This window comes from Balaenoptera borealis, assembly GCF_965194805.1.
Source record: "Balaenoptera borealis genome assembly, chromosome: 12".
NCBI classification, from domain to species: domain Eukaryota; kingdom Metazoa; phylum Chordata; class Mammalia; order Artiodactyla; family Balaenopteridae; genus Balaenoptera; species Balaenoptera borealis.
Window position 1 is genome coordinate 95,649,154 of NC_138869.1, and position 19,774 is coordinate 95,668,927.

Genomic DNA, 19,774 nt, shown 5'->3' on the forward strand with positions numbered 1-19,774 from the left:
CTAATTAAGATACTAGTGACTTCATAATGAATAGGTGAAATAAACATTTAGGAATTCTAATGAAATTAGTTAGAAGTCTTGAGTAAATATATTTCTCTAGTATAATGTGCTGGCTTTGAAAAAAATTATTTTATTTGAAGTGGTTAGTTTCTAAAGAATAACTCAAGAAAATGGTTTTGTTATCTCTTTTGAAATGTTAATGATTTTGTATTAGAAAATAAGAAAATCATGTCCTCTTTTGTTACAAACCTTTGTGATTAAATTATGATTAAATTTTTAGCCATGAAAAGAAATAGTTTGTGAATACTAGTTTGTTTATAGTACTAAGAAGGTTGCAAGGGAAATGATTGGGCTACCTAAGACAAAGAAATTATTTTAAACATCTTTAACACTGTTTTCATAACAGTCATACCAAATAATTATTCTAGCAACAAATAATTGTTCTAATTCTGTGCAAACTACAAATTATACTTGATGTGGCCATACTTGTTTATCTACGTGAACCCTGGAATAATGGTGCTGAAGAGGTCTCATCTAGTGACCAAATCTGTATTTGACCCTTGAAGGAACCAGGTTCCCCGAAAATGTGCATCTGAAAGTAATGCAACACTAAAAATCTATCTTGCAGTTTGAACTTCTACGTTTTCATAACAGTTTCTCATGTTCATTCCTTGTTCTTATCTGCATTCCAACTTCTTCTCCTGGTATTATGTTTATTTATTGAAAAAATATTACATACAGTGGCTGCTCTATATGAGGTAATGACCCAGGCACTAGCATGAGACAAAGCCCCTGCCCCCAACGGGTTCACCTTTGAGTGGAGATGAGACCCACACCAGTTGAACTAAGCCATAAAACAGGAGCACATGTGAACTAGTGCCACGGAAGCTATAGAGTGCTGTGGAATTTCATAGGAGGAGGGGGGATCACTGGTAACCTGCATTAAATAAAAAAATGATAACAAGAATCTTTTCAGTTGCTTTGAGTTTTTAGGGAAATCCCTCAGATTTCTGGGCTTCAACTTTCTTACTGACAAATGTTGAGTAAAAGCATAACCTGTAATCCATGACTGGTTTGAGGGAGATGACCATTCTAAAATGCTTGTGATCAAAGGTTTTGAAATTCGAGACATAATTCAGTTCAGGGAGAGGCCAGTATTTGGCAAGAAAAGACAATTATGTCTGCCAGTACTATCAGGGCCCTTTTTCCTCTGCAGAGTTTTAACATTTGTCTGAATTTGGGAGGGTGAATGCCTAAAATGAAAAATTGTTATCTTCCTTTTTATGAGCAAAAACAACTTTAGACTATTAACCGTTTGTTAGAAATGAAAGTTGGCACAGAATTTGGAATGATTATTACTAAGGGTAGACCCCCCAGTTTTGGGGTGGATTTCATTTTATTTCAAGTAACATTACTGTGAATGTAAATCTCTAGCTTTCTAACCTTGTATGCAAAATAGCAAGCTGTTAAATACAAGTTTTAGGTAGGTATGAAAAATTAACATACAGGAAATAAATTATTATTTCACTGTATGTAGCAACTACTAAGAGGAATTCATTGAGACTTTAGAGGGAAACAATGAACATACCTAGAAATTGGAAAGTAGCCTTTGTTGGCCATTTAAAGTAAGGAGAGTTGATTTAGGTCAAAAGGAAAGGAAAATGTCCTGGGATTGAAAGTTAAGTGTTATAAGATGCCATTAAAGGGAGGTTGTAGAATCTCCTTTTCTGGAAATGTTTAAAAACAAGACAGATCTTCATCTCTCAGGAGAAGTGTTGAAGTTCAGTCCTGCCTTGAGGCAGGAAGATTAACTGGATTACGCCTGTGTGGTCTCTCAAGTCTTTGGAAGAGCCCTTGAATGCAGTAAATATTTCACACTCTGTTGGCTGAAACTGTTGTTTCATAGCTGTTCGTTTTAACCTTGGTTGTCATAAGACCAGAGTGAATGTTTGTATAAATAACAAAACTGAATTTGGATTTGAGGTTGATGATGTAAGTTGTGTGTGTACCTGAATCAGTTTTAAAAGCATTAAAGTACATGTAGTGCTGAAACTATTCAGAGCATAACTTAGTCTTTTTTTTTTTTTTTTTTTTTTTTTATTTATTTATGGCTGTGTTGGGTCTTCGTTTCTGTGCGAGGGCTTTCTCTAGTTGTGGCAAGCGGTGGCCACTCTTCATCGCAGTGAGCGGGCCTCTCACTATCGCGGCCTCTCTTGTTGCGGAGCACAGGCTCCAGACACGCAGGCTCAGTAGTTGTGGCTCATGGGCCTAGTTGCTCCGCGGCATGTGAGATCTTCCCAGACCAGGGCTCGAACCCGTGTCCCCTGCATTAGCAGGCAGATTCTCAACCACTGCGCCACCAGGGAAGCCCCTAACTTAGTCTTTTGATGATGTGGAAAGTACCTTCTTTCTTGCAAGTTCTCAATGACAGTAATCATTTAATAAATAATTAGAAAGCAACTACTATGGACAGTGCAGGATACAAATATGAATTAGGTATGGTTCCTGCTTTTAAGGATCTTTGTCTACCAGGGGAGATAAAACATATGCACACATCATATACATGATAAGTGAAAAATAGAATAATTGGGATAGGAGTCACACAAAAAAAGGATTAAACAGTTTTGTGAGAGTTCAGAGAAGAGAAAGCAAATCCCTTTGGGTTTAACCAAGGAATACTTCCTGGAAGAAAAATATATTGAACTGGGCCTTAAGGAGTATGAAGCATTCTGAAGGGTGGAAATAAAGAAAATGACAGAGGTGGAATTGTACTTAGCAACTCCAAGGTACGGAAAGTTCAGCTGAAGCTTAAGGAAGTTGGGAGACATAGGCTGGAAGGGTCTCATATGGCCAGTCTCAAGTGCCAGGTCAAAGTGCTTGGGTTCTGATTGCTCAGTGCTTACGATCCCTTGGCAATGATTAAGCATTAAAGGGTCTCTGTCCCTTTAGGATTGTAATTTACCATTAGAGTTGCAAGGTGGGGGAAGGCTGTAACAAGGAGCCTGTGAGAGTCACTTCTGAGTCACCTGAGCCAGTTTGCTTGAGGAGTATGCTGAGAAACACTGGTTTCAAGGCATGTTCATAGGTGTTACTCTCCTCACCAAAAGTAACTGAGAAATAAAAAAGTTACACAACTAAATGGGTTTATTTGCTGGAGGACTTTTCAGAGACTTTAATATTGAGAATTGCATAGAAAATCTTAAGCAGGGTAAAATATCTACCATTTCTGATTGATGCAATCTTTATTTCATGGACTGTCTCATGAAACTGCTGTTCCTTGGTGCGCACTTTGGGGAACGTTGCCCGACGCATTTGCTAATGATGGCTGGAACGTGAGTGGTGGTCATATGCGTGGAAAACAGTGATTAGATGTGTGTCCTTATGGAGGCAGCATCAGCCATTCCTAGTACATAGTAGGCATTCAGTAACTATGCAGAAAACTAAAGCATGCGAGAGTGAATTATTGATTTATTAACAATACTTGGCCCAAGACTGGGTGTCCAAGATTTCCAGGAACATGGGGAGTTTTGACAAAGCTTTGGCTATGCTAGAAATGGTAGCATCATGGAAAGTTAGAAGGAACTGGTTTAAATGAAAGTTGATCACTTTAGTGTTTCTTGTGACGCCATGGAAGGTCTGGCTGGAGAGTTTCAGCAGACGCTGGAACCGTGGACTTGGGAGAGAAGCCATTGTTCTTTCTAACTAAATGTATCATTTAAAAAATTTTGGCTAAGATGTCTCCTTGTTTGAATTATGGATAAGTAGCAATTTCTATATGCACCTTAGTCTAATACAAGAAAATAACCATCAATTTAGTCTGAAAGAAACTTCAGGGTTAATAAAGCATCAAACCTATGGTGTTTTTTCATTTTTTGTTTTGTGTTTTTAATAAGACAGTAGCAGGCACCCTCATCTTCATCAGTGAATTTTTTTTCAGTCTGATTTACTCATGGAAGTTAATTAATTTTTAAGTTTAATGTTTTGTTCTTTCATTCAGGTATTTGCGTTTGATTATTGCTTTTGGTCCATGGATGAATCTAACACTACAAAATATGCTGGTAAGTTGGCTCTCTCTCTGCATTTGACAGTTGGGCCTCTGGCCTCTTCTTCCATTATGTCTGTTTTCTTTAATTATTCTGGAGTAATGTTTTTCCCATAAAACTTGCACTCATTCTTTCCAATTCTGGCACGTGGGCTTTGAAGTCAGTAAGATTTGGTTTTAGGATCTGGTTCAGCCATTTACTTGCTGAGAAGCCTCGGACAGGTTTTTTCCCAAACTCATTAAGCTTCAGGTTCTTTACCTGAAGGGGGTATGAAGTGTCCTCAGAGGTGTTCCAAGGATTAGAGATAACGGGGGACCACCTCAAGCCGTCAGTGGAAGCTGTTGTGGTTCTCACACGAAGAGGAGGTTTAATGTGCTGTGTCTTTCCTTGCCTCTAACTTTCAGGGAAGGCACTGCTCCGTTTAAGCAAGCAAAGCACAGATGCTGTTGGTTTCCAGGGCCCCCTTGCCTCCTGAGTGTTCTAAAGTAGTCAGTGGTGATATGAACTAAAACTGTACATTCCTCGGGGAAACATTGCCTCAAGGCCCCACATTTTGCTATTGTTCTTTCCTTGAGGCATTTTATCCCTACTCTGTTAAATACAGATGACTGCTAATTTTATTTGTGATCACAGGTGAATCTTCACCTTTCCTAGGAGTTAAAATTACTTTATCTCAAGAGAGAAGCATTTGTTTTCGTGGAGGAAGTCTTTGTTCCTTCCCTTCTGACTGTGACCCCTTTTTCTTAGATATATAGTCTTAATGAGCGTTTCCTCATTTCTACTTATAAGAATGTCAGCTGAATGACTTTCCCATTTACGAAAGAAAGAAAGAAAGAGAGAGAAAGAAAGAAAGACTGAAAGAAAGAGAAAGGAAGGAAGAAAGAAAGGAAGGAAGGAAGAAAGAAAAACAGTGAGGGGATGATGGAGAGGATGTAGATCTTAAAAGATTAGAGGGTAAAAGAAGTTACTTGCTTGTAGGAAATTTTGTTTATTGATAGCCTTTTCCTTGCCGCGTAAAGCAAATCTGTTGAGAAATTATTTGATGTATAATTTTTTCAAAAGTTAATGGCTGGAACTAGGAAAATTCCTTCCATTGCTCACATTGGGTAAATGAGCCTTTCTTTCCAAACATCATTCCTGCAACTTCAGCAATGCACTTTATTAATGTGAGTAAATAGTTCTTATTGTTGGTTGTAATTAATTTGTCTTTTTTTCAGTCCTTTGGGAGTCTATATAATAAATTCTGCAGAGCCTAGGAGAGTCGGCCTTGACTGTTAGCACAGTATAATTTTGTGCTGGTTGTGTGCTTTTGGATTTAAGTAAACAAAAGTAAAACACTTCATACTGTGACAGAAACAGAGGAGGACAAATGCTATGGCTATACAAAGTCCAATCTCTCACTCTGTTCAGTTGATATTATTCAGGATATAGTAAGATATAGCTCCCTGAATTAGAACTCTTATGCAATTGTCAAATACTTTAGAGGACTCCTCATCACTTATAGATAAAAATCTGTACTCTTTGGATGACATTTAAGATCCTTTATTTTATAGCCCCGTCTACCTTCCCCACCCTCTGCTCCCTGACTCCCCACCACCCCTTCTATGCTCCAGCCCAGTGTTTCTTCTTATTTCACCTAGGAAGCCAGAAAGTCTCAGAATAGTTCCTTAAGTATTCATGAAACTTGTACTGTGTGTGCAGCCTAGGAAGCCCTTGAGAAATTATAACCTAAGTTGGAAAGCAAAAGAATGCATGGCAAACAACAGTAAACATTTTGAGATAGTATTTAAACTCTAAATTTTACAGGTTTTAAGTACTATAGAAAACCCAAGGAGAGGCGAAATGTGGAAAGACTGAAGTTGCCTGGGAAGGCATCATAGAGGAGATGGGACTGAAACTGGACATAGAAGTTCAGCATAGATTTAGCCACGGGGCAGTATGGAGGGCATCCAGACGAGAGGAAGCAATACGGTGTCAAGGAAAGCACACGGACTCTGAACTCCACCCTGGGTTTAAGTCTCAGGAAGCTTGCTTTGGTTCTCTTAGACAATTTAATCTCTCTGAGTTACAATTTCTTTTCTGTAAAATGGGAAACATGGCAGTGATAATACCTATCTTATATGTTGTTATAAGGGTTCAGTAGGTAACTTAATGAGCTGACCAATGGAAGGTGCCCATAAATGATACTTCGTTTGGCTTTTCTGTAAGTGAGGATGCAGAAGTGGGAGTGAGCATGGTGTATAACACTGGTCTGAGCAAAAGATGCATTTTGGGGGGGAATCAGTGGGAGACCTACTTGTACGTGTTAAGTGAGGCCAGATAATAGGAAAGTTTAAAAGCTAGACTAAGGAGTGTAGATGATATGGTGAAAAATAGGGGAGGGGCTATTGGAGTGATGGGGTTAAAATAATGCTTTAGGAAGATTGTTTTTCTCTTTCTTTTCCATATCTCTACAGTCACATCCTCCATTACTGCCCATAGAGACCATTCTAGCTTTCTGCAGTGTATCACTCATACCTCTGAATGTAGGACAAACCTTTTTTTTACTCGAGATAATTTTATTAAGTACAAATGATAAAATTAAAATGTGAAACTCAAGATTTCTGTAGCTCTTCATTACAAAGAGTATGTGCTGAAGTATTTTAAAAGATAAAAATGATTTTTAAACATTTTGATAGCTTAAACTTTACTAAATTTTAGCTTGCATGATCACATCTAATACCATGTTCCTGGTATTAGCCCTGAAATAGGATTCTCTTGGTCGATGGAGCAGAGTCTATTTACAAAATGTGAGGAGACAGTTTCTTATTCTTTAGGTATCCCCATTATTGTACAAATTCTGTGACCACCTCAGCAAAAAGTAAAGTTCTTGCTTGCTATTCTTTCAGGGTTTTTTGCACTCATTGTAAATAATTTGCCTAGTGAATATATTACTAGTAGATTAGTTGATTGGTTTCTATACTAATATGATTTCCTTTCTCTTTTTTTAAATTTAATTTTTATTTTATATTGGAGTATAGTTTGATTTCCCTTCTCTTTAATTAAAAAAAAAAGCAGTTCCTTCTTAATTGTGAATAGAAACATTAAGATAGAAGCATTCATTCTCTGATGGGACATAGAAGAAACGGAGAAGGGGAAGCACATAGTTCCTGAAACTGACCTATTTGTCAGACTCCATGAATAATGGCATCATTGATACTGAATCAGAGCTCTTGAGGCAGCTCTCAAAACTTGGGGGGCAGAGAGGAGGAGGGAGAGGGGAGAGAGATAGATGAGTGCATGGATTGAAAGAGCAAAGAGAGGCTCTCAGTTTCATGGGGTGTGTCAAATGTTAAATTCTCAATTATGTTTTATGTTACTCTATTCATTAAAAGCTATAGCAAGCAAGAGCTTCCACTCTCGGACTGATTTAGAAACCCATAATTCTATAGTAGGTATAATGGCACTGCAGTGGGTTGGGTGGAGTGGTGGAAGCATGTGGGCTTTTAAATCGAACTGCCTGGGTTCCAGTCCTGCCTCCCCCACCTTTTATCTATGTAAGGTCGGGTGAGTTCTGTTTCCTCTTAGGTTAAATAAGGCTGATAATAGTTCTGATCTCATAGGGTTGATTTGAGGACTAAATGACCTGTTCATGTAAAGTACTTAAACCACAGGAAATGCTCACTTAATATTTATCGTCGGGGCTTCCCTGGTGGCGCAGTGGTTAAGAATCTGCCTGCCAATGCAGGGGACATGGGTTCGAGCCCTGGTCTGGGAAGATCCCACATGCCTCGGAGCAACTAAGCCCGTGCACCACAACTACTGAGCCTGCGTTCTAGAGCCCAGGATCCACAACTACTGAGCCCGCGTGCCACAGCTACTGAGCCTGCACTCTAGAGCCTGTGCTCCGCAGCAAGAGAAGCCACTGCAATGAGAAGCCCGCGCCCCGCAGCGAAGAGTAGCTCCTGCTCACCGCAACTAGAGAAATCCCGTGCGCAGCAACGAAGACCCAGTGCAGCCAAAAATAAATAAATAAATAACTTTAAAAAATATTCATCATTATCTTTATCACTGTCACGTTGTAGCAGTAGTAAGGATAGTAGCATCAGTCCTTTGGAGAGAAAATGCATTGTGTGTGCTGGTATTTATGAGACCTGGTTTTGCCACAAACTGCTAAACTTTGGGGATGTCTGTTTCTTCATCTGTGAAAGGAGGATATATAGCCTACAATGATCTCAGATCTCTTCCAGCTCTCAGATTAAACATGAATCAGACATTTTATGCTGGCCACACAGCTGTTGCAGTGGACTTTTCAGAGTCAAATCAAAGGCTTGTTTGTTAATCCATTTGAATTGCATTGAATCATGCTTTGAGACATTTCACAATTTAAATATATTATCTCTTATTAGCACCTTTTGGTTAGCGAGTCTGTGCATAATTCTGAATCTTTAAGCAAAAACCCTTGTGCCAGGGCTAAGAAAAAACAGAAGTAACCTGCAAAATTAGGCACCCAAAGCATGGCATTTCTACATAAATCCGTTTCCTCTCCCCAAGCCCATATATACATACACATAAACATAGATCAACATTTAGGATTATAATGTTATTATAGTGAATACTGATAAACTTGAGAGCATCATAACAGATAATAGGCCTTTTTAAATGTTTAAATCACTACTAATTTCATTTAAGGGCTTCTCGATAATAAATCAATACATTTTTTATCGCTGTCTAAAATGTGTCATGTTGGTTAAATAACAATGACTTCCAGTAACCTTGGTTTTGCTTTTCTTACTAGCAGGAGAATATTTTTCATAAACCTGTTTTTCTATAAATCTTCATACCAAAAATAAAAATCAGTCTAGTGGTGGCATATCTGGGTATCTATATGGACAAGAACATTTCCTGACCTGAGAGATTCTAAATTGTTGACTTAGAAATTATATGACAGTTCTCACCATATGGTATGTTGCTCAGATTTGCTGAAACCTGTGTTTTCAAGCATTGTAATACCCTGCAATTCAGGAGAAATGTTCTACGTCTGATTCTTGTTCTGCTAACGTTGCTTTGTACCATGAAGGGACAGCTGAGTGCCTCCTAGCTATGGCTGTTGCCGTGGGGAGAATAGCCATGTTTGATTCTGTTCCTATGATGGGAGAGTTTATGGGCTCAGAGGTAGAAATGATTTCTGTTTCATATTGTTCAACTCTGCATCAAAATTTACATTCTAAGAGTTGACGGTAGCCAAAATAGAACCAATTTTTTAAGCAGACTTCCAAAATATTTGTTATAGCATATTGTATTGATTCATTATTTTACTATTCAAGTGTATATGAAGACCTCAGCAAGTGTCTTGTGTAGAATAAATACTCATAATTGTTAGCTGTTAAGTTTATCAAAACTGTGGAAGTTTTCCCTGTGGTTATGAGAAGCAGTAGTAGTTGACTATGTGAAAAGTTTGTTAGAGATTCACTATAAATGGTGCATGCCATCTTAAAAGACATTTATGAAACACTGACTGCAGAATCCTTCTAGATTTTTCTTTCTCTTTTACAGTCTTACAAATTCTTACCCATACCTAATCTGACAGTTCTTTTAGGGGCTCACCTAAGCATCCAAACTAGTTTTCTTAGAACCAGCAACTCTCTTTTTGCATTTGTTAATTATGTAATTACAGAGAAGTGTAACTGGCACAAACCAGCTCAGGAGCAAACACAACTGACCCTTTGTGAGAACATAACTCAGCTGGTGGGAGTCCAGAGAGTTGTCTACCAGTTGGGTGATTTAGTGTGCAGTAAGCATGCATCAGTGTATTTTACAGATGGAAGAGAGAATGTTAGTTGAGAGAATCGGGTAAGTGAAGGTCAGTTAAGAAAAATTTCTCTGAGATAAGTAAGCTAGGCTGATACTGTTACATTTTTTACAAGAGTGTGTGTGTATGCTTCTCTTTCTTCTCACCTCTACGCCCAGATTTTTTAATCCCACCCAACCCTGCCTTCTTCCACTTTCCTTTCTTTGTCAGCATCTATTCCTTAGAGTATATCTTGGCGCCCAGAGACATCACTTAACTTAGTTAGGTGTGTTTAGAGGGGTAGATAATAATAACAACAATAGACAATGGAGTTCTGAGCACTAGTTTCCCAGCACTGTGCTCATCCCTTTACCTGCAGCAGGTCATTTAATTGTCAAAACACCAAATCAGTAGAAACTGATATTGCCCCCATTTTACAGATGAGGAAACTGAGGTTCAGAGAGGCGCTGCTACTTGTAAGAGAGCTGAAAGCAGTGGTAAATGTGGATTTGGGTCAGTGACAGTTATGTGTGAAGATTTTATGGATTCTACTGCAATCCCAGGCTCTCCTCTCTTCTCTGTCATCCCAACAAGAGGGCTGTGCCTAGGGAATCATGTTATTGGAGTACTCTGGCTTGGAACCTAGCCAGGAATAATACTATTAGCATTCTCCCTCCTGTCAGAAGTTCTCCAGAGTCCTGAATGACTGTGTTTGGTTTGGGCTTTGTTCTCACCTCCCCTCAAGTGCTGTCAATCTGGTGCACCCCACAGTCCAGAAGAGATATTGAGTCAGATCTGCCTCTGTGTCGGAGGGACACAGTGGCAAACACTGTCGAGCAGGTAGAGGTGCAGAACAGCTGCTTTTTCAGCAGTTGTTATATGTGAAAGTACCCTGCTGAATCACTCCAAAATGCATTCTCTGTGAGACAGTCCTCACAGCTCTTTCATCCGGGGCCCCGACGCCTGACCCCTCCTCTGTGACTCAGCCACTGTATACGGCAACAAAAAAAGGAGCTGAGGTTCACTGCCAGCTCATGACTGGCCTCAGCGCTGTCAGGGGGTGGAAACATCTATCTGGGCGAGTCACCCAGGCCGTGCTGCAAGGAAGGCTCCTGAGGACTGCAGTGCTGATGGCTCCCAGATGCCACTGCGGAAAATGGCCCCGTGTCTACCTTTACCCTGCAGGCCCAGGTTCTCAGGGTCCTTTTACCAAGCCCCTTAATGGCAATCTTCTATAGTTTATTAAAACTTAAATCTCCTGTCATCAAGTCAGGCCTTTAAAGCCCTAGTTCCTTTATCTACGCTCTGTAGTTTTTGGTCATTTAACTTAAACCAGGTTTAAAGTCACCACATGTGACAGTTTCTGAGGGTTGCACTGTTTGAGGGAGAGATTACCTGAAACCTCGTCCAAGCTCGGCATTCCTCACCCCTTCAGGTATGTGTGAGGTGCCTGACTGGCCTTGCACTGTCCAGGTGCTCGGATTTAGAGCTGGGCCACCTGCCAAGTCCAGACTCATCACAGTCGCTGGGGCTGTCAGCCTGCTTAGGAGTGGAAAAACACCCTCACAGACGCGCAGGCCAGGAATTCCAGATCATAAATATTGAGCTTAACCATTTTTTTTTTTCACTCTTAACTCCAGTGAAAAAAGAGCTGGGGAAAAGAAGGAAAACTGGGGATTCTGTTTAAAATGATAAAATCGTGTTAAAATCCTGGCTGCTCTTCCACGTCACTACCTTAGAAATATTCCGTGCACATGTCACGTCCAGCCTTGTATCTCCATACTTAGTGCTTTTGTCAGCCATGATCTATGTGAGACTGCCTTGGTTCATGCAGATCGTGAATAAAACAAGGTTATGCCCTCTTATTTTGTTCTCCCATTTCCTAGGGCATAGCCCACTGTGATGTTTCACCCTGTTCCTCGTAAGCAGTCAGGTGTCAGCATATGCATGATATGCACTTTCCCTCCCATCCCTAGTTTCTATTCTTCTGTGCTTTGCTATCAGGGCCCTGCTGCAGTGAGAGAATTACCTTGGTTACTGAGCTCCCAATGCACATGCCTGGTAGCTTTGAGGCCATTGCTGCTGTTCCCAGGAGGGACAGGTTACGCACAAGTGTGGAGACTCAGGGTGTTAGCTTTTCAGAGAGCTGTATTATGTGTGACTCAGGGTTGGGTGGGTCAGGTCTGTGACTTTGCTTGCAGAAATTCCATACAGGAACCCTCTCTACTGTTCTGACATTGTGTTGTGGTTGCTTTGGGCATGCCTGGGTTTTAAGACTTGTCCACACAGCTATAGGAGTCTAATCATAAACCCCACAGAGGAAATTGGCATCTTGGTCATGGTTATGAACAAGTGAGGTCAGATTTGCCCTGTGGATTCCCTGTGCCAGGCACGTGGAGCTGACTTCTGTAGAGTGGCCACCTCCTCTCTGGCAGGGGTCCTGCGGAAAAGTCATAGGCTCCTGGGTTGGACTGTGTTGTGCCTTTGTGTGGTTTGTCTGGGATAGAAACAAATTCTCATAGATCCTCTTGCTTCCCTCAGGACTTCTGAACTTGCCCTTCTGTTTCCCTTCTGGGCTGGTACATATTTCCCTAGACAAGTGGCACTTCGTTCCATTTGAGTGTGAACTGGAGTCGGGAAACATTTAGGGTAGGGATAGTGCATCTTTTATGGATTCCCTGATTCCCACTATCCGGCATAAATAGCTCTTTTTGTGTGTGTGTATGTGTGAACTAAGCTTCTAAAAGCAGTTGACAAATTGCTTTTTTTCTATGCTGAAAAAAGGGACTGCTTTGTTTAAATAATAAAAAGGAACAAAGTAAAAAGAAACAAATAAACAACAACACCTTCAGTCTTTTGGATAAACCAGACTCTCCTTAATAGACTGTATAAGGGTCTTTGATGGTTAATATTTTCTCTCCATCACGGAGTGAAGTGTAGCCACTATTCATGTTTCATGGAAAACTGGTTATGCTGAGGAGGACAGAAGACTGTATAGGGTCTACAGGGCATTTTTAGGCTTTGGTTGACAGTCTTCGCTTTTTTTAAATAATCGTTTGTTTTACCAGTGGTGGCTGAAAGTCACCAAACCAAAGAATTGATTAAGTATAACCCCAGCAAGGGATTCATAGAGCTACAAAGGCACCAGAATAAAAAAATAAGGGGAGCTCTACAGAGTGTGTTTTTATTCAGTTTTATTGATATGATTTATTTAGTTGTTTTTTTCCCTCTACCTTTCTGAGATATCTTAATGTTATAAAAGGTAAATATTTTTCCTCCACTGGACAACATGGGTTGGCGTATTCTGACCCAGATAATAATTAATGATACTGTTCCTTCTTCCTCTCCTCATCATGACCCCCCCCCCCAACACATACACACACATTCACACACCCCCTTCTTTCTGTCACATGTGAGTATACCACCATTACATTTGGTCAGTGGAATTTTAAAGGTGGGACCACTAGAGGTGCTAGAGAAAGAGCAATAAATGATTCCTTTAATTTTTTTTTCTAAGAGTAAGTGTCTCTTATCTTTAAAATTGGATTGCCTCACAGAATTGTTGCAAAGATAGAGGAACTATTGAAGGAGAAATAATTAGATGATTTCCTCCTTTCCTGCACCGAAATTAATTATAGTTGATTAAAGATTTAAGAGATGGTATTAATTATGGATATTAGCTAAAATATATTCTAGACTTATAATGGCCATGCACTATGGCATGTGCTTTACTGTACTGCCTTATTTAATCATGCCAGCAACCCAGTAAGAGAGCAACTATTATTCCTGTTTTACTAGTGAAGGAGATCTTGCCCAAGGTTACATAGCTGATAAGAAGTAGAATTCAGATTTGGATATAAAACTGGAAAAACCGGGGCTTCCCTGGTGGCGCAGTGGTTGAGAATCTGCCTGCCAATGCAGGGGACACGGGTTCGAGCCCTGGTCTGGGAAGATCCCACATGCCACGGAGCAACTAGGCCCGTGAGCCACAATTACTGAGCCTGCGCATCTGGAGCCCGTGCTCCGCAACAAGAGAGGCCGCGATAATGAGAGGCCTGCGCACCGCGATGAAGAGTGGCCCCCACTTGCCACAACTAGAGAAAGCCCTCACACAGAAACGAAGACCCAACACAGCCATAAATAAATAAATAAATAAAAATTAAAAAAAACTTTAAAAAGAATATCACCAAAAACATTCCGAGAAGCAACTGGCCCTGAATCTGATCAGGGACCACTTCTAATCTCTTAAAAAAAAAAAAAAAAAAAAAACTGGAAAAACCAAAAACAAAACTAGAAGAAAATATGGGTGAATAACTATGTAATTGGGGGTAATAATAATCCAGAAAGATTTTGGAAGCATAACATATACCGTAGATGAAAATCATAAAGGAAAAGATGAGAGATTTGAATATGAAAGACCAAAAGCTTTTGTATGACAAAGAACAACATAAGACTGAAAGGTAAATGACAGATTGGGGAAAAATATGTACAATATATAATAGACCAAAGGTTAATATCCTTAATATATGATGGATATTTTAAAATTAATACTTAATCAATTACTAAACCAATTGATTTATAAAAATAAACATAGGACCCAAATAGTCAATTTACTAAAGAGTAAATACAAATGGACAGTAACCTAAGGAAAGGAAAATTTTAATTTAACAAAACAAAAGGCTTTTTTTTTTTTTCTATTAGTCAAAGCCAGGAAGAATGATAGTAGCCAGTGTTGTTGAAGGTGTAGAAAAAAGATTCATGCATTGCTAGGAGAGTTAGTAATTTGATTTTTTTTTTGGAGTTTTGCCTAGTAAAGTCAATAGAAAAATATACAAAGATAAATGTGTAAGGATAAATATTGCAGAAGAAAAGAAAAAGGAAATAATCTAAGTATCTATAATAGGTTGTATCAGTTAATAGATTGCATCAGTTAAGTATACAGTGGAAATTAAGCAGAGCTATTAAAAAATGTTAATGTTGATGAATCTTTGTAGAGGTGGGAAAGTATTCATTATTTCTTAAATGATAATAAATTTCCCTTGAGACATGAAGTCATAGTGGCAAAATGGATTCCATTCTCTCTAGAATCCAGTCTTGCTTAGATTTGTAAAAATACATGAACTTTACAATATGATTCTTCGTATTTTCCCTTTTATAAATTGTGTTTTGGGATAGCTATTTAAGGATAGAAAGGAGAAAAATTCTTTCCAGAAACACAGTATAATTGTTTTCTACTTTTTCATATTCCATTTTGTGTTTCCCAGAACGTTTTCCTTTCCTAGTTATAACTAAAACTTTATTAAATACAGTAAATCTCAATTATATTCTGTCTGTCAAATGTAACCATAAATATCTAACTAAAAGAACTTGACTTTTGGGAAAGCATATTTGTACATTTATTGGAAATCAAAGAGACTGGTTTATTTTTTTCAGTCATATATATTTTGTTACAATGTCTAGGAGGTAACTATGGGTGTCAGTAAAAGTGTAATCTGTAATTTTTATCAAAATTATTCGATTAGTTGTTACATATTATGTTGACACGTCTGTTCACACCCCAGGGCCTTATTTAACAAAGACTATTGTAATCTTGAGGGGCTCATTAGAATTTCAAAAACAGCCATACTTTAACCAAAGTGTAAACCCTACAATTAACTTTTTAAGTTCAACCAACAATATTTTGATGCCTCCGTCATCACTAATGAGGAAAGGGACGCCCAATTAAATACACATTAGTCTAAGAACAGTAGTGCCACCAGAACAATTCAGTAAATAAGAGTGTATACTGTGTGTCAGGTACTCTGCTAAGATGCAACAGCTCCTGTTTTCAAAGGAGTTCACAATTCAATGGTAGAGACAGACATGGGGAAAAAAAAATACTGCAGTGTGATGAGTTCTGGGAGTTTGTTTTAAAAAGAAACATACCACGGAGACCAGAGGTGGGAATAACTGATTCCCAGTGTCATGAAGCCTGAGTCACTGATTATGGATGGGCCTCAGTCCATCTGGGAGGCAACACCCACAGGCCCTGCCACTCGCTGGTGGCCCCATCTTGGGCAAATGACTTACTCTTTCAGAGTGTTGCCCTCACCACCCCCCCCCCACCATCTCCTTATTGATCACAATCCATATCTAGGTATTGCAAGGGTTCAGCAGTATAGAATATGGAAAGTGCACTGCAAACAGGGCAGTTGACAAAAAAATACTTTTTTTCTTCTTAGCAGCATAAATAATAAAGGTATACAAGTTAAATAGGTTAATTTGTATCCTATTTAGTATCTGCAATAATTTGGAAATAGGCCAAGCTGAAATTCATTCTTGTATTTTTTATATCCTGGAGAATTCTTTGATCATTTTTTGTTTTTAGTGCAATTTTAGTATACACACCCTGGCTGGTGGTGGTGTTGGTTTTTTCACCTGACACATCATAAACCTATTTCACGTAGCTCTATAGCATTCATTCTTGTTTTTTTTTCAGTTAATGATTTTTTTTTTTTTTATGGAAACTCTGCAAGACTGAGTAGATCTTTTTTTTTTTTAAGAGATTTATTCCAGACTTTTATTTCTTAATTTCTTTTGAGACAGGTCTTCCATTGAAATCACTTCCAAAAACCCAGATTTATAGAATTGCCATTACATGATGCTATCTTTTTTTTTTTTTTAATTTAATTTAATTTAATTTAATTTATTTATTTTTGTCTGTGTTGGGTCTTCGTTTCTGTGCGAGGGCTTTCTCTAGTTGCGGCAAGCAGGGGCCACTCTTCATCACGGTGCGCGGGCCTTACACTATCGCGGCCTCTCTTATTGCGGAGAACAGGCTCCAGACGCGCAGGCTCGGTAATTGTGGCTCACGGGCCCAGTTGCTCTGTGGCATGTGGGATCTTCCCAGACCAGGGCTCGAACCCGTGTCCCCTGCATTAGCAGGCAGATTCTCAACCACTGCGCCACCAGGGAAGCCCCAGTTAATGATCTTTGGTTTTAAAAGATGATTCCTACCAAGGAAAGAGAAGACTTGTGATTTGCCCTTGCAAAAACATTGAGAAAATAATTCCTCATAATTCCAGCCTACTCAGCATCAGAAGCAGAAACCAGAAAGTAATCCATTTCACTACCTGATAAAAGAACAGATATAAATCCTTGATTGGTTAATGACTTCAGGCTCTGTGAAGCCAGGGTGAAAAGCTCTTTGACCACAGTGCTTCTCTGCAGTTGAGTCCTTTCATCAACTCAAGCTCTTGCTTTTTTCCAAGTTACTAAATATGAATCAAAATCATGAATTACAGTCAGGATGTTTGACCTAGCCAAGTCTTAAAGCGTCTTGTCCCCATCCTCACCCTACTCCCTTTATGGGGGCTGGTTAACCAGTGTGGAAGATCAAACGAGATTGCTCCATTCATCTGTTTGTGCCAAGAAAGCGGTGCTTTTTCAATGCCTTTGATGGCACTTGGGTCCTGGCTGAGGACCACCATCAATTCTCACAAGCCTGAGCACAGGCTCTGTTTAACTCCCCATCTTCTGCGCTACAGGGCTTAGGTCCAGGTTTAAGCCTGTGTTTTGGCATAGGCCTTGGGAATACACGTGGAATAAGGAAGGTCCTTTGAGAAAACACGTGAGAAAAGAATATAGATGTGTATGAAAGATCAGCAACAGCATGGGTCAGATATTTTCTTAGCACAAGACTCTATCATACTTAACTATAACATAAAAGCATCTTTTTATTGGACTATAGTTGATTTACGATGTTGTATTAGTTTCAGGTGTACAGCAAAGTGATTCAGTTATACATATACATACATCTATTCTTTTTCAGATTCTTTTCCCATATAGGTTACTACAGAGTATTGAGTAGAGTTCCCTGTGCTATACAACATGTTCTTATTAGTTATCTATTTTATATATTGTAGTGTGTATATGTCAGTTCCGATCTCCCTATTTATCCCTCACCCCCCTTTATCCCCTGGTAACCATAAGTTTGTTTTCTACATCCATGACTCTACTTCTGTTTTGTAAATAAGTTCATTTGTATCCCCTTTTTTAGATTCCACATATAAGTGATAATCATATGATATTTGTCTTTCTGCGTCTGACTTACTTCACTCAGTATGACAATCTCTAGGTCCATCCATGTTGCTGCAAATGGCATTATTTTGTTCTTTTTTATGGCTGAGTAATATTCCATTGTATATATGTACCACATCTTCTTTATCCATTCTTCTGTTGATAGACATTTAGGCTGCTTCCATGTCCTGGCTATTGTAGATAGTGCTGCAGTGAACATTGTGATGCATCTTTTCGAATTATGGTTTCTCTGAGTATATGCCCAGGAGTGGGTTTGCTGGGTCATATGGTAGTTCTGTTTTTAGTTTTTTTAAGGAACCTCCATACTGTTCTCCGTAGTGGCTGTACCAATTTACATTCCCACCACATAAAAGCATTTTTGAAAGTGTGTCTTCAGTGGATAAGAATTTTGACAATACTTTATTATCCTCTGAGTTTATGTGTGTGTGCACATACACACACATCTTTAGGTAGTCTTCACAACAAACCGTATTTTTAGGAAGCCGCTTACAGTTACACCCTTTTAAAAAAATCCACATATTCCACCAACATGTTTTAAATGCCTCTTCAGTAGAAGTCCATAGTTGAGAAATAAGGTTATATAAATTTGGTATATTTTCTTCTGATCCAGTTTTTTCTTTTTTTTACTTTAGCACACATAGATATTACACATACATATTATTTGACATAAATTTTTACATTGTATGTACAGTCTGAACATGACTTTTTTTTTAAACTCAACAATGTTTCTGAATTCTAACATTGTTTACACACATAGATTTGTTTTGCTTGTTTTTTTAAACATGGTGTGTAATATTCCATCATATGAAATACTCACATTTTACTTATCTACTCCCTTACTAATGGGCATTTAACTTGATTCCAGCTTTCAGTATTATAAATAATGCTGCCATGAACATCCTTTTACAGGGGTCTCTTGTGGGAGTGGGTCTCTAGGGCAGATGCCTCACAGTGGGTCAGAGAGCCTGGGCATATTCCTTTTTCTTGGTGCTGTGAGGTTTTCCTTGGAACGGCTGCATTTGTTTATTCTCCCTCCAGCAGCTTATGAAAATACCTATTTCTTCAACCCAGCTATATTTGATACTGTCAAGGTTTTGTTTTGGTTTTTTTTTTGCCAACCTAATGATTGGAAATATTATTTCTTTTTCTTTTAAATTAATTAATTAACTAATTTATTTTTGGCTGTGTTGGGTCTTCGTTGCTGAGCCTGGGCTTTCTTTTCAGTTGCGGCGAGTGGGGGCTACTCTTCGTTGGCGGTACGCAGGCCTCTCATTGCGGTGGCTTCTCTTGTTGCGGAGCATGGGCTCTAGGTGCACGGGCTTCAGTAGTTGTGGCACATGGGCTCAGTATTTGTGGCTCGTGGGCTCTAAAGTGCGGGCTCATTAGTTGTGGTGCACGGGCTTAGTTGCTCCGCGGCATGTGGGATCTTCCCGGACCAAGGCTCGAACCCTTATCCCCCGCATTGGCAGGCAGATTCTTAACCACTGCGCCACCAGGGAAGCCCAGAAATATTATTACTTGTTTCATGTTTACACTTTTAAGAGTCCCATTCTGCAACCATGATATGTCATAATATAACAAGAGACTGCTAAAATCAGATGCATCAAAGAAAAACATATACCCAGAAGCTTATGTTCTATTGCTTTATTTCCAAATGTAAAAGGAATTGTCATTTGGATAAAAAGATTAAACTGACTCATTCTTGGACAAACATTTATTAAGCATTTTGTACTAGGCACTAGGATTACAAAGATAAACAGATTATAGTCTGACATCCATCAGGGGCTTCTCATTCCAGTAGAGGAAAGAGGTACTTAAACCAGTAGTTTCTGCACAGAGGAAGGCGAAAATCACTTTAATTGTCTTAATGGTGGGGACTGAA

The 19,774-nt window shown here is 39.1% G+C and overlaps 1 protein-coding gene across 1 annotated transcript in view; it reads left to right on the forward strand.

Moving 5' to 3' along the window:
• The window catches only part of KIF13A (kinesin family member 13A), a 215,116-nt gene that overhangs the window by 113,773 nt on the left and 81,569 nt on the right, over positions 1-19,774 (forward strand). The window contains 1 exon segment of the mRNA XM_082346312.1: positions 3,998-4,058. Coding sequence (XP_082202438.1) covers positions 3,998-4,058 — 61 coding nt within the window.